The following is a 16354-nucleotide window of genomic DNA, read 5'->3' on the forward strand; positions in this document are numbered from 1 at the left end:
CTGTGAGGTGGACATTATTGTTCTCATTTGATACTAGAGGAAACTAGGATGTAAGTTGCCAAGAAACATACCCTAGAATCAAGCAGCTGCAAGTGGAGAAAGAGAAGATCCTTATCTATTTTTTTTTTTTTTTCTGATTCTCAAATCAGTATGTTTAACTGCTGGAAACATCATTTCAACATTTTGCAGAAGAGTCTGTGGGTTAATGCTTTGTAGGGAAATTGTGGAAAAAAGAAATAGGGGTGAGGAAGAGACAAAACTAAAATTGACCTTCAATGAAAGTAGTATTATATGGTTATTCAAAATTAAGAATTTTAGTAAGTTTTGCTGTGTGTATGCATCTGTGTATGTATATGTATTTTTATATTTCTTCAATGATGTTGCTTCATAGACACTTGTCTCTGAAGTAACATTAATTAATTATTGTGATTATATCTAAAGGTTCTTATTAGATCAACATGGTTTATTTTAACCTAACAAAATAGAACACTATTTAAGAATTTGGAGGAAATAAAAAGAAGTAGAATCTGAACTAGTCTTAGATCTGCTCTCATTAATTGCTTGATTTTTGTCAAGATCCTTACTTTCTCTAAGCTTCTAGTGTGAAAATAAATATAAAAATGTTAGTAGTAATCATTTCAGAGGTTTGCAGTGAAAATTAAATAATCAAATGTCTGAAAAAATATTTAGAGCACAGTATGTGTTCATTAGTCTTATTATTAACATTAGTCTCTGATATCCTTTCCCTTGTGCAAATGGATTAAATAATACCATGTATAGGTTACTACCATGCCATACACATAGCAATCAATCACTATTAGCTATGGTTATGTTATTGGATTTAGGCAACATGACTTTTCAGTTCTATTACAATATCCAGAGTCCCTGTATTCATTCCTTTCCTATTATGGATGCCCCATAACACTTAATGTGAATGCTTAATTACTCTGTTACACATAACACTTTGATCTCCATCTCCTTACTGAACCTCATCCAAGTCCACTTGGTCCAAGTCACACACACACACAAAAATCTTTATGAAAGTTATATGTAAAATTTACTCTTTCTCAAATTTGCCTTCATGTCTACACTCATGTGTTCATATTCTTATACTTATATTCTAATATTTACACTCAAATCCTCATGCACTCATAGTTGAAAAATCTTTAAGATATCAGAATATTTTCCATCTTAAAAAATGTTATTAGAATTTAGATATCTATAGAATCTAGGCAATTGCTATTTATTGGATGAAAAACAAAAAATTCAAAGCTGTGTTAAAAAACTGTGACTTTTTAAGGTACTGTGATCAACAAGAACACGAAAAACATGGAAAATAGGAACAGTGTGACAGAGTTTATTCTACTGGGACTCACGCAAAATCCAAAGATGCAGAAAATCATATTTGTTGTGTTTTTAGTTGTCTACATCATCTCTATGACAGGAAATGTATTCACTGTGGTCGCCATCACTACCAGCTCATTATTGGGGTCCCCAATGTACTTCTTTCTGGCTCATCTCTCTTTTATTGATGTCTGCTATTCCTGTGTTGATACCCCTAAACTGGTCATAGATTCACTCTATGAAAAGAAAACAAGTACTTTTAAAGGATGCATGAATCAAATCTTTTGGGAACATTTCCTCGCAGGTGTTGATATAATCCTGCTTACTTCAATGGCCTGTGACCTTTATATGGCCATTTGCAAGCCCCTGCACTACACAACCATCATGAATTGGCAGTTATGTTGGTTGCTAATGGGAATGGCATGGATAGGAGGCTTTCTTCACGGAATCATACAGATCCTTTTCATCATCAGATCACCCTTCTGCGGCCCTAATGTCATAGATCACTTTATTTGTGACGTGAACCCTTTGCTTGAACTTGCCTTCACTGATACCCACACTCTAGGGCTCTTCCTTGCTGCCAACAGTGGTATTCTCTGTCTGTTAAACTTCCTTCTCTTGGTCGGCTCCTATGTGGTCATTCTGTACTCCCTAAGGACCGAAAACTCGGAGGCCAGACGCAAAGCCCTCTCCACTTGTGTCTCCCACATCACAACAGTTGTCATATTCTTTGTGCCCTGCATATTTGTATACATGAGACCTGCAGTTATTTTGCCTACTGATAAATCAGTGGCTGTATTCTACACTATGATAACCCCCACATTAAATCCCTTAATCTATACCTTGAGGAATGCCCAGTTGAAAACTACCATTAGGAGATCGTTTAGAAGTAAAGCTATTTCAGATGAAATACAAATGTGGCCAGAACCCAAAGTCTATTGAACAGAGATAACTGTCAAAAGGACATTGCTGATAATCTCTGCAAAGAATACCTAGTGAAATAAAGAACAACAACAACCACAAAAAATTTTACCAAACTTAGATTCTGTAAAAAGCAAATTAGAAATTGGTGCAAGAAAATGGGAAAAGCCAAACCCAGGACCATTCTCTAAATATGTAGAAAATTCTAGCAAATTGGGACTTGATATCACTGAATTCATCAATTTATATGGATTCAAAATGTTTATTCTAGTAAAAATAAAAGCCATAAAATATATTGTTTCTTATTAATAATCTCAATAACAATCCATAGAGATAGGCATGGCTATTTTCCCCATTAACAGGTGAGATACTAAACAGAAAGGAGTAAATTCCAAAATGAAAATATAAAAGAACTAATAAACAGAATTTAACTGATCATTCATATCATGCTCTTAACTGTCAGAAAACAATGACAGAAGGGTAGCCTAATTACCATTCAAAGAATCTGGGACTGTTTCAGACTACACACACACACACACACACACACACATATATATTTATGTGTGAGTTATATTACATGCCATATATTATCATATAATCATTACATATTATTAATATAGTATATGCATTTATTATATAATTAGTTATATTACATGTATAGTTATATGTATATATTATATATACAATTGGTTATATAACATATTATTAGGTTGGTATGTATATATGTGTGTTCCCAGTCATGTACAACTTTGTGATCCCATGGACTGTAACCCACTAGGCTTCTTTGTCCATGGAATTTTTCCAGGCAAGAATACTGGAGTGGGCTACCATTCCCTACTCTTGGGGTTTTCCTGACCTAGGTATGGAAACTGTATTTTTGTGTCTCCTGAATTTTCAGGCAGATTCTTTACCACTAGTGCCACTTGTGAAGCCCTAGTATGTGTACTAGGTTATTACATATAACTAAATACTAATAATTTTATTAATAATTATGCCTACTTATATACATCACAGTAGATTATAAGACATTGACTTATCACTGTGATATGTATTTGCTTTAGCCGGTCCCTTCTCCAGGGGATCTTCCAAACTCAAGGATCACACCCAGGTCCCTGGAATTGCAGGCTGATTCTTTATCAGATGAGCCACAGCAAAGCCCTAGAATGCTGGAGTGGGTAGCCTATTCCTTCTCCAGTGGATCTTCCCAACCCAGTAATTGAACTGTGGTCTCCTGCATTGCAGGGAAATTCTTTACCAACTGAGCTACCATGGAAACCCTCATAAAAGCAACAGGGCATTCAATCTCTAAAGGGCAAGTAATGAATATCACATCATGTGTCCAAATATCCTTTTAGCATTCTGAATTCTTTTGCATTGTCCATGTGACCTTCTTATGTTTCTGATCTATCACGAAAAGTAATGATTTAAATCAAAGAATATTTTGAAGTAAAACAGAAATTTCAATTTATTACATAAACTGTCATACTCCTTAAAACATTAGCTTACTTGATAGAAATGGATTCTACAATAGCATGATGTATGGTTTATAATAAATATCAAATGAATAAATACAAGTATTTACAGTAAGCAGAATGACAAACACCTATAATATTGTCTTCCCTGGTTGAGAAGATCCCCTAGAGAAGGGCATGGCAACCCACTCCAGTATTCTTGCCTGGAGAATCCCATAGAAATGGAAGCCTGGGAGGCTACAGTCCATGGGGTTGCAAAGATTCAGACATGACTGAGCAATTTAGCATGAGTCTGGAATTGTCTAATTGATTATGGAATTTTAGCTCAGGTCCATGTTACTGAACCAATGTGGTTATTTCCTCAGATCTATAGCTGAAATGGACAAAGAACAACCAACAGATTCTTATTGTTGTTCATTGTACCATAATCCACTATGTTGATCCATTACATTGATGATAGGCTGACTGCATCTTCTGATCAAGAAGCAACAATTGCTTTAGATTTTTTTCTAAGACATTTCTGTCTGATGTTAGAATAAATCCAAATAAAATTCAGAGTATCAAACTCAGTGATAATTTTAGGCACAGTGGTATGGGGCATATCAAGGTATTCCTTTTAAAGTGAAAGTTAATTTGTTCCCTCTGTCCTCTCCTATAACCAAAGAAGATGCACTGTACTCAGTGGACTTCACTGTTCTTTGGAGAAAGCACATTTTTTGTGTGGATGTATTTGTAAAGGGACGCAGAGAGCTACTAGTCTTGAGTGAAGTCTGGAAAAAGAAATAGCTTTGCCACAGGTTCAGATTGTCATTCAAGCTTCTCAGCCACTAGGGACAAATGGTCCAGTAGATCTATGGTGCTTGATGTGTCAGTGGAGATAGGGATGTGGGAGTCTTTGGCAGGCCTCCACATGTGAAGTTCAGTGCAGACACTTAGGACTGTGGAGCAAAATCTTGTGATCCTTTTCAGATAACTACTATCATTTTGAGAAATAGCTCTTGGCTTTCTTAACATAGATTGAATGCTAAACCATGGACCACCAAGTTACTAGTCAACCTGGGTTGCCCATCATGAACTTGTTGCTGGACTCATCAATGACATATGCTTGGGTATGCACAGTAATAGTTCATTAGTCATTAATTTCATCAAATGGAAGCACAGTATATGTAATCAGGCTAAGTTTGTATATGTGTGTGTTCAGTTGGTCAGTCATGTCTGACTCTTTTTGGCCCCAAGGACGTTAACACACCAGGGTCCTCTGTCCATGGAATTTTCAAGAAAACTGGAGTGGGTTGCCATTTCCTACTCCAGGGGATCTTCCTGATCCAGAGATCAAACCCTTGCTTTTTGCATCTCCTGCATTGGCAGGTAGATTCTTTATTTTTTTAAATCATATTTAATTGATTTATTTTTTAACTGAAGGAAAATTGCTTTAGAGAAATTTGTTGTTTTCTGTCATGCATCAAAAAGAATCAGCCATAGGTGGACCCATGTCCCCCCACCTCCCCAAGCTCCATCCCATCTCCCTCCCTATCCCACCCTTCTCCATGAGTCATACAGCAAATTCCAATTCTTTACTATTGCATCATAAACTCAAAAGTGGAAAATTGAGTGCTACAGCCCCATTCTGGAAAATCCCTAAAGGTCAGAAGGAAGATAACTCCACTCAATCAATAAAACTTGAAGCAGTGTACGTGGTTATTCACTTTGCTTGGAAGGAAAAATATCCACATGTGTACTGTATACTGATTTATGATTTTGATCAATGGTTTTGCCAGATGGTCAAGAGACTTGGAAGGAACATGGTTGGAAGATAAACAACAAGAAAATTGAAGGAATAGTTATCTTTACCTACTTTTTTTAGATATATTTTTAAAAAATGTGTGTTACATGCCACAATGTAAAAATTGGAGTGACACCACTTGCTACTACCTTTAGAAATCTATTAGCAAAATCTGTGCTTTCTATTGCCATTAACTTAGGTTTTGCCTGCTTAGAGGTCTTATTTCCAAAGGGATAAATGATTCACCAGGAGACACAACAATGCTGTATTGATCTGAGAGTTAAGACTCCTGCCTGATCACTTTGGGCTCCTCATGCTTCTGAATCAACAAACAAAAATATAAGGTAGTGTGATCCTGACTGCTAAGGATAATTGGACTACTCCTCCTTAAAGGAGAAAATAAAAGTATGTCTGGAATATAGTAGGTCCCAAAGGGCCCCTCCTGAGTTACATTAAGGGCCCCCCCTTAATCACCATATCTGATGATTAAGATCAATAAAAAACTGCAACAACCCAATCCATTTATAATTACTAACAGTGAAGAATTTTCAACGATGAAGGTCTATGCCATTCCACCAGGCAAAGATAATGAACAAGTTAGGTGATTATTGAAGGCACAATCATTCCTCTTTGCTAAAACAGCTCCACTTAGTTTTATCTCCCTTTTTACTGTTTTCTGCTCTTTAATCTTCTTTGTACAGTGCCTCCTAATGATAATAACTCTTGCATTTATATATTCTAAAATTCTTCCATTATTTTAACTCTATTTCTTTTCATAAAATCCCATTATCCAGTTCTTTCTCTATTATGATATTTTCAGTGTATCTTAAATGACCTTATTTTTAAAAACTATTAAACTTGCACGAAAAACATTTTAATAAAAGCTGATTTACTAGAAATTTACTAGAAATTTACCCCTAATTTACTAGAAAATCTTTCTGAGAGTCTCTTCTTCACTTACTTATAAGATTTCCTCTAAGCATTGTACCACAATGTATTTGCTAATCAGTAAAACTTTACTTTTAGAGAGGTTTTAGGTTCATGGCTAAGCTGAGATTAAAGTATAGAGATCCCATATACCTCCTGTCCCCAAATGGGACACTCTCCCCTTCAGAGGGATACACTTGTTAAAATCAAAGGAACGTACAATGATGCACTGCTATCACCCCAATTTTATAGTTTACATTAGGGTTCACTCTAAGTACTGTATATTGTGAGGATTTTGACATATACATTGATAAGATTCAAAATTATAGAAACAAGCCAGAAGAATTTCACTGTGTTAAATATCCTTGGTGCTCCATCTATTCATCCTTCTCCCTTCCCTAATCCTTTACTTTCACTTATACTTTTTCTGTCTCCATAGTTTTGCCTTTTTCAGAATGTCATATAGTAGAAATATATAGAGGGAGCCCTTTCAGTCTGGTTTCTTTCATTTGGTAGTATGCATTCAAGTTTCCTGAATATTTTTTCACAATTTAATAGCTCATTTATTTATTTATTTATTTATTTTCTTTTTTTTTAATTTTATTTTATTTGTAAACTTTACATAATTGTATTAGTTTTGCAAAATATCAAAATGAATCCACCACAGGTATACATGTGTTCCCCATCCTGAACCCTCCTCCCTCCTCCCTCCCCATACCATCCCTCTGGGTCGTCCCAGTGCACTAGCCCCAAGCATCCAGTATCGTGCATCAAACCTGGACTGGCATCTCATTTCATACATGATATTTTACATGTTTCAATGCCATTCTCCCAAATCTTCCCACCCTCTCCCTCTCCCACAGAGTCCATAAGACTGTTCTATACATCAGTGTCTCTTTTGCTGTCTCGTACACAGGATTATTGTTACCCTCTTTCTAAATTCCATATATATGCGTTAAGTATAATGCATTGGTGCTTTTCCTTTTGGCTTACTTCACTCTGTAAAATAGGCTCCAGTTTCATCCACCTCATTAGAACTGATTCAAATGTATTCTTTTTAATGGCTGAGTAATACTCCATTGTGTATATGTACCACAGCTTTCTTATCCATTCATCTGCTGATGGACATCTGGGTTGCTTCCATGTCCTGTCTATTATAAACAGTGCTGTGATGAACATTGGGTACACGTGTCTCTTTCCCTTCTGGTTTCCTCAGTGTGTATGTCCAGCAGTGGGATTGCTGGATCATAAGGCAGTTCTAATTCCAGTTTTTAAAGGAATCTCCAGACTGTTCTCCATAGTGGCTGTACTAGTTTGCATTCCCACCAACAGTGTAAGAGGGTTCCCTTTTCTCCACACCCTCTCCAGCATTTATTATTTGTAGACTTTTGGATCACAGCCATTCTGACTGGTGTGAAATGGTACCTCATAGTGGTTTTGATTTGCATTTCTCTGATAATGAGTGATGTTGAGCATCTTTTCATGTGTTTGTTAGCCATCTGTATGTCTTCTTTGGAGAAATGTCTATTTAGTTCTTTGGCCCATTTTTTGATTGGGTCATTTATTTTTCTGGAGTTGAGCTGTAGGAGTTGCTTGTATATATTTGAGATTAGTTGTTTGTCAGTTGCTTCATTTGCTATTATTTTCTCCCATTCTGAAGGCTGTCTTTTCACCTTGCTAGTAGTTTCCTTTGATGTGTAGAAGCTTTTAAGGTTAATTAGGTCCCATTTGTTTATTTTTGCTTGTATTTCCAATATTCTGGGAGGTGGGTCATAGAGGATCCTACAGCAGGATCCTCTATGACCCACCTCCCAGAATATTGGAAATAAAAGCTCACTTATTTTTAACTCTGAATAATATTCCATTGTCTGGATGTACTACAATTTTTATCTATTTATGTCCTATTGAGGGACATCTTGGTTGCTTCCAAGAGTTGATAATCATGAGTAAAGCTGCTATAAACATCCTTGCACAGCAAAACTGCTTTCTTCGTGTGTATGTGTGTGAATATGTTTATAGACCACATTTTGTCTTTTTACTAGTTTTTGTTTTGTTTTGCCTTGTTATATTTTCCCCCTTCATTTTAACAGCTCAGTTGCTAAAGAATCTGCCTGCAATTCAGGAGACCCGGGGTTAATTCCTGGGTTGGGAATATCCCTTGGAAAAGGGATAGGCGATACACTCCAGTGGAGAAGTCAGTGGCATCCCACTCCAGTACTCTTGCCTGGAAAATCCCATGGACGGAGGAGCCTGGTGGGCTGAAGTCCATGGGGTCGCCAAGAGTCGGACACGACTGAGCGACTTCACTTTCACTTTTTACTTTCATACATTGGAGAAGGAAATGGCAACCCACTCCAGTGTTCTTGCCTGGGGAATCCCAGGGACGGGGGAGCCTGGTTGGCTGCCATCTATGGGGTCACACAAAGTCGGACACGACTGAAGTGACTTAGCAACAGTAGCAGCAGCAGCATACATTCCAATATTCCTGGGTTTCCCTTATGGCTCAGCTGGTAAAGAATCCCACCTGCAGTGTGGCAGGTCTAGGTTCAATCCCTGGGTTGGGAAGATCTCCTGGAGAAGGGAAAGGCTACCCACTCCAGCATTCTGGCCTGGAAAATCCCATGGACTGTATAGTCCATTGGAGAAGGCAATGGCACCCCACTCCAGTACTCTTGCCTGGACAATCCTATGGACGGAGGAGCCTGGAGGAGACTGGTAGGCTGCAGTCCATGGGGTCGCTAAGAATCGGACATGACTGAGCAGCTTCATTTTCACTTTTCACTTTTGTGCATTAGAGAAGGAAATAGCAACCCACTCCGGTGTTCTTGCCTGGAGAATCCCAGGGACGGGGGAGCCTGGTGGGCTGCTGTATATGGGGTCGCACAGAGTTGGACATGACTGAAGCAACTTAGCAGCAGCAGTATAGTCCATGGGGTCGCAAAGAGTTGGACACAATTGAGTGACTTGCACTTTCATTTTAACAGGAGTGGGCTTTGATTCTGGATACAATCACTAGACACTTATAAATTTAGGAAAATAATTTTATTATACAACTCCTTAATTAATATTGGGAATGGTATTAAATTCAGGTCATTAGGTGGAAAACAAGTAAATTTGTTTACAGTGATCTGAATTATTGATTCTATCTTTGTATCATTATTATTTTCTATAGGGCACCAAGAGAGTTAACTCACAGGAAACACATTAAAATAGTTGCTACACTAAATATCTCTGCTGCACAATTTGTTCCTTAAAGGTGTGCTTCCTTTGAAAACAAAGTTTGATACTAATTTTTTTCAAAGTATTTTTCATCTCTGCCTTTCTTAGAGTATAGCTTAAAGGATTGAACATGGGGGCAATGATGGTGTAAAATAGTGCAAATACCTTATCCTCAGGGAAAGTATTGGGATGTCTAAGATAGATAAAGATAACAGGTACAAAAAATAAGATGACCACAGTGATATGAGACCCACAGATAGAGAGTGCTTTGTGTCTTCCCTTGGTTGAATGATTATTTAAAGTTAATAATAGAATGCCATAAGAAGCAAACAAGACAGCAAATGTAACTAAGGCAACCATTCCTGAAAAGGCAGTCACAAGCACACCAGTGATGTAGGTACATGCAATTTTTAGCAATGGAAAAATATCACAGAAATAGTGATCAATTTCATGATGACCACAGAAAGGCAAGCCGATTGCTATAAAAAGTTGAGGAAAGGAATGGACAGCTCCACCAGCCCAAGCAGCTAAGAAAAGAAGATTGCATCTTGTTCTGTTCATGATAATCACATAGTGGAGAGGCTTGCAGATGGCAACATAGCGATCTAAAACCATGTCAGTAAGAATAAAGATCTCAGTACTTCCAAAGAAGTGCATAATAAGGACCTGTAGCATACAGTCACCATAGGAAATAGTCTTTCTCTCTACTAACAGATCTCCAATTAATTTGGATGTAATTCTGGAGGTATAGCAGATGTCTATGAGGGATAAGTGGCTGAGGAAATAGTACATTGGTTGGTTAAAAAGAGGACTGCATTGAATGGAGAAGTGGATCAGAAGGTTTCCTATCAACAGGACAAGATAACAGAATAAGAAAAACACAAAGCAAAATATATGTATGTTCTGGTTATATGAAAGTCCTAGAAGAATGAATTCTGATATGTTTTTCTGGTTTTCCATTTGAGTTTAATGTAGATTATACACAAATGACTTATGTTTCAGAAAAAAAAGAAAACATATGCTTGGGTGAATATGAGCACAATAATATAAAATTTACCAAAAATACATTTACATGAATTAAACTTTAATATTAATTATTGATTTAGCAAATGTTTTAATCTCTCTTACTTTATAAATCTATTGCAAAACAATTTATAATGAAAATGATTATATAATTTACTCAATTACTTGTAAAATTTTTAAATATTTAAACATTATTTTGAAAATAAAAATGTTAATTGCTGTTAATAAAATATTTTACAAAATAAAGAAGGCTAATTGACCCAAGGCAAGAAAATATTCTTTTGTATATTTTTCAATTCTTATGGCAATATACATGAAGGCAACTTTCCTTCTTTTAAAATTATCTAACCAAATTCCCTGAATTATCTGGGATGAATCCCAAAGAAACACATATTTGTTTAAAATCGAGGGATGGTATGGGGAGGGACGAGGGAGGAGGGTTCAGGAAGGGGAACACATGTATACCTGTGGTGGGTTCTTTTTGATATATGGCAAAACCAATACAATATTGTAAAGTTAAAACATAAAATTAAAAAAAAAATAAAAAAATAAAAGACAAAAAAATAAATAAAATAAAATCCCAGCTTGAACTGCTGAACATTAATTTAAATAGGACATCCTAAGGTTTCTGTAATGGCTCAAGTGGTAAAGAATCTGCTTCAAAGCAGGAGACACTGGTTTGATCCCTGGGTTGGGAAGATACCCTAGAAGAGGGAATGGCAGCCACTCCAGTATTCTTGCCTGGAAAATCCCATGGACAGAGGAAGCTGGAGGGCTACAGCCTGTAGCATCTCAAAGTGTTGGACACAAGTTAGCATGTACACATACTCTGTGATCAAGCATAGTTAATGGGGCATGGTAAATCAATGTGATTGTTGTTACATAAAAAGGTAAAGAACTTTTGAGAAATATACATTAAGATTCACAATTTATATTTTATTTATACATTATGATTCGTGGGGTCGCAAAGAGTCAGACACGATTGAGCAACTGATCTGATCTGATCTGATGATTTAAATTGCAAAAATCTACAAATTAATTTATTTCTTGTATTTATATTTCATGTGTTAAGACAATTAATATATACATACTGATATTGAAGTTTGTTTTGAATATTGGTAAAGAACAATAAACATGAAATTGCTCAAGTGTTTGTTGCTGGAAACTTCATGAAAAAAAAAAAAAAACTACTGTTAGTAAAAGAAATGATATGACAACTTTTGGTCCAGTTATCCCTCAGTGGCATGTGTTGCAGTAAAGAATTAATGAAATGTTTATAGATTTTCATCTTTTGTAACTAAGGGATAACCTTAGGACATTATTTAATCAGTGTAAAATAAGTGCAAGATAGAACAAGTTCACTTCTAGACACTATTTTAACCACTGATGAGGTACTGTTTGTCCACAGTGGCTTTGCAAAAGCTAGCACACTTTTAGTGTTTTACACTCATATCCAGGGCCCCAAATATCTATTTAAAAGAAAAAAGAAAAAACAGAGAATGAATGTTTTTATAGCAATTGCATGGTTTTCATATTTAAAAACTGTCAAGTCTAGGGCTTCACAAAGTTATTATTAATGTTATTTATAGTCTTGATGATTATTTTAGATGGCAAATAGTTAACAACCATTTTAAATGGCCTGTATGACACCAATTCTAGTTTAAACTATTATTCAAAACAGCAATATCACAGAGATTAAATTTTCTCATTATCCTACTTTTTCACTCTCACTATAAAGCTTCCAGACTGTTTTTCTGTAACTACCAGAACAAAATATCTGTCATAGAGTGTTTAGCAATTAGCATCAATTCAAAAGTACTTAAAAGGTTTTTTTTGTGTGTGTGGGGGGAGTGGGGGGGTTTGCAGCACATTGATCTGTATTTACATAATTACAATTGATACATAGATTTTTTTGTCAGGTTGAATAATATTGATATGTCAAATAAAAGCATTATTATATAAGTAGACAAAAATAAATAAATGAATTGGAGAGAAAGAACTTCATTAACCTGAATCTTTGACTTTAGAAGAGACCTAGATAGAGAGTTAAAATAATTCCTCAGAATTGGAAAGTAATACACTAAAATTAGAAAAGATAAACGCCCTGATTCTTTTTTAATCTGAGGTTAAACATGAGAGTTGAGATGAATGGGGAAAAAGTTATCACAAAGGGCAGCAATGAAAATAATGAAATCTCAATTCAGAATCCTTATCTGAGCAGAAAGCAACATGCAAATATCTGGTTAATGAATGTCCAGTGTGTCTTTCTGAGTATTTGCACTTGTAAAAAGATACTATATATTTAAACACACACACACACACACACACACATTTAACTGATAATATATTAAAACAGCATTGTATCATCTGAGCTATTACAATGTAATTAATGGTGTTAACAGAGGAAATGTGAAAAGTCAGGTGATAAAATATTGTCATAAAACAGCATTTTGAACATGTGATAGTAAGGAAATCTATACAAAACTGAAGACACAATAGATAAAATAAAGAATACCAGGCAGCCAGTAAACAGATGGTTCAAGTAATGACAGCAAAGTTATGGGGTGAAAGTTGAGGAGTGCTAAATTAACTAACTAGTGTGACTCACAGGCTAATGGTTTAACATGTTTGAAAGTCCTATCTTATTTATCTTACAATTAAGATATTATTACATAATTCAGAAATTTGATGAAAAATATAAAATACCCAGTGATATATATGGTTCATAACACACTTCTTTTTAACACTCATTTTTGTTTTAGTAAGTAGTTTAGCAGTCAAACATAAAAGTTTGACTACATAAAAGTTCAACAAAAAGAAAAAATCCCACATAATTTTAACAAGTGAAATCATATAAGCATCAATTTCAACAATATGGTGATAAAAATTATCAATCAGTTTGTTGATAGGTTGGTTATTTGGCAATTTTTAACATATGTCAATTGTCTGATTTTCCTTGCGTCATGAAAAAATCCTCCAAAATTACTTTATTTCTTCATTTGAAAATATCTTTGCTGTTCGTTATGCTGTCAGCATAAGAGCAGGCACTCTCATATTTAAATTACATTCTCCAGAATATACTTAAATTTTCTCTTGTTTTATTAAAACATTGCATGTTAAAAACTTATTTTTATTGACCTAGATGAAACTAGTTATGTTAAAGTGGCAGATACTTTGAAATGGAGAATTACACATATTTATCATATAGACGCTTACTCCTTGGAAGGAAATTTATGACCAACCTAGATAGCATATTGAAAAGCAGAGACATTACTTTGCCAACAAAGTTCCATCTAGTCAAGGCTATGGTTTTTCCAGTGGTCATGTATGGAAGTGAGAGTTGGACTGTGAAGAAAGCTGAGCGCTGAAGAATTGATGCTTTTGAACTGTGGTGTTGGAGAAGACTCTTGAGAGTCCCTTGGACTGCAAGGAGATCCAACCAGTCCATCCTGAAGATCGGCCCTGGGATTTCTTTGGAAGGAATGATGCTAAAGCTGAAAATCCAGTACTTTGGCCACCTCATGCGAAGTGTTGACTCATTGGAAAAGACTCTGAAGCTGGGAGGGATTGGGGGCAGGAGGAGAAGGGGACAACAGAGGATGAGATGGCTGGATGGCATCACTGACTTGATGGACATGACTTTGAGTGAACCCCGGGAGTTGGTGATGGACAGGGATGCCTGGCAGTCTGCGATTCATGGGGTTGCAAAGAGTCAGACACGACTGAGCGACTGAACTGAACAGATGGATATTCAAGCTGAAATGGTGTCTTATCTTAATACTAATATGGGGAAAAAGTAGATGATGAGGCACAATGAAGTACATTGCCAACTTGAGAATGCTTTCATTCTGTTATTAAACAGAATTTTCCATTTAAATAATATATAATTACAACTAAAATATGCTGTGACACTATTATAGTAATTAAATTATCACATGTTACAAGAGGAGTAATAGATTTTAGAAAGAAATTATATCAAACAAATGTAAACAGCATAAACCAAGCTAGCACATGGCTGGTGGGACACTACCCAAACCAGTGTCACAAACATCAGACTTGAGTGGCTGTCAGGTTAGTTTTAAGATGCATCAAGAAGAATTCCACCCCCAGATACTTAGTCATCAATTTGTTCCTTGTATAAAAAATCTGAAGTTAAATGCAAAGAATAAAAACCATTAATTCAAACATATCTCTCAAATATTTTGGAAATCAATACATCTTAAATCTTCCACAGGTTTACACGGGAAGCAGGATTAAAATATTCACTAAAATTGTCAGGAATGAAAGCAGTGTATCTTTATCCCACAGGAAATCATATTTAGGTCATTGGTATCATCTATTTTATACCTATGCCTGAGGAAAATTTGGTTGGGAAGGACAGAATATAAACTTCAGTAACTATGCAAAAATTAATAAGTATTTGAAAGCTGTAAGTAATTATATTCCCAAAGGTATTTGTCAGTTCAGTTCAGTCATACAGTCGTGTCCAATTCTTTGCAACCCCATGAATTGCAGCACGCCAGGCCTCCCCGTCCATCACCAGCTCCCGGAGTTTACTCAAACTCACGTCCATCTAGTCGGTGATGCCATCCAGGCATCTCATCCTCTGTCGTCCCCTTCTCCTCCTGCCCCCAATCCCTCCCAGCATCAGAGTCTTTTCCAAAGTGTCAACTCTTCACATGAGGTGGCCAAAGTACTGGAGTTTCAGCTTTAGCATCATTCCTTCCAAAGAACACCCAGGGCTTATCCAAAACAAAGATTGTCAAGCCACTCACTGTCCAAGGTAATGTCCCTGTTCCTCTGGTTGTTTACTTTCCAAATTTATCTTATCTTGCCTCAGGTATTATTCACCTCGAGGCTCACAAAGTCTGTAAACAAGGCATTTCAGAAAACTCTGCTCCGTGTTCATCCAGCTTTCTGAAAGCTGGGAGGGAAACTAAAGTGGCTTTCAGGAAAACCTGAGATGAAATAGGACAGACAGAACCAATCATGTGCATTCCAAGAATGAAACATATGGACAATCAAGGTCCTACCGTGTAGCTAGCTGCTGGCTCAGATGGTAAAGAATCAACCTGCAATGTAACTGACCTGAGTTCAAGCCCTGGGTTGGGAAGATCCCCTAGAGGAGGGCATGATAACCCACTCCAGTATTCTTGCCTGGAGAATCTCCATGGAGAGAGGAGCCTGGTGGGCTACAGTCCATGGGGTTGCAAAGATTTGAACATGACAACTGAACAACTGAGCACACATACTGTATAGCAAAGGGAACTATACTCAATATCCTGTGATAAAATACAATGGGAAATATGAAATAGAAAACACATATATGTATATGTATACACATATACATAAACTGAATCAATTTGCTCTACAGTAGAAATTAACACATTTTAAATAAACTATGGCTAATGGACATGAGATTGAGGAAACTCCAGGAGATAGTAAAGGACTGGGACCCTGGCATGCTGCAGTCCATGGGGTCACAAAGAGTCAGATATGACTTAGAGACTGAACAACAAAAGTAATTTAAAAATAATAAAATTATAAAATATTGTTTGGAAGGTAAATATTTGCAGAAACATGGATGGAACTACACATTCTCATGTTACGTGAAGTAAGTCAGACCAAGTAAGACAAATAATTACATCCCTTATGTGGAATCAAA

The 16354-nt window shown here is 36.2% G+C and overlaps 2 protein-coding genes across 2 annotated transcripts; one reads left to right on the top strand and one right to left on the bottom strand.

The window, feature by feature from the left end:
* Nucleotides 1-1323: 1323 nt before the first annotated feature.
* Nucleotides 1324-2286, top strand: LOC139179037 (olfactory receptor 4C13-like). The gene has a single exon (XM_070778324.1). It carries the CDS (start codon nucleotides 1330-1332, stop codon nucleotides 2284-2286), a length of 957 nt encoding a protein of 318 aa, XP_070634425.1. The 5' UTR covers nucleotides 1324-1329.
* Nucleotides 2287-9663: 7377 nt separating this feature from the next.
* On the bottom strand, nucleotides 9664-10626 carry LOC139179038 (olfactory receptor 4P4-like). The gene has a single exon (XM_070778325.1). It carries the CDS (start codon nucleotides 10624-10626, stop codon nucleotides 9664-9666), a length of 963 nt encoding a protein of 320 aa, XP_070634426.1.
* Between the last annotated feature and the right edge of the window lie 5728 nt (nucleotides 10627-16354).

Source organism: Bos indicus, chromosome 23 (assembly GCF_029378745.1).
Source record: "Bos indicus isolate NIAB-ARS_2022 breed Sahiwal x Tharparkar chromosome 23, NIAB-ARS_B.indTharparkar_mat_pri_1.0, whole genome shotgun sequence".
Taxonomy (NCBI): domain Eukaryota; kingdom Metazoa; phylum Chordata; class Mammalia; order Artiodactyla; family Bovidae; genus Bos; species Bos indicus.

Coding starts and splice junctions, on each gene's coding strand:
- LOC139179038 (XM_070778325.1), bottom strand. CDS start 10,626: ATGGAAAACCAGAAAAACATATCAGAATTCATTCTTCTAGGACTTTCA.
- LOC139179037 (XM_070778324.1), top strand. CDS start 1,330: ATGGAAAATAGGAACAGTGTGACAGAGTTTATTCTACTGGGACTCACG.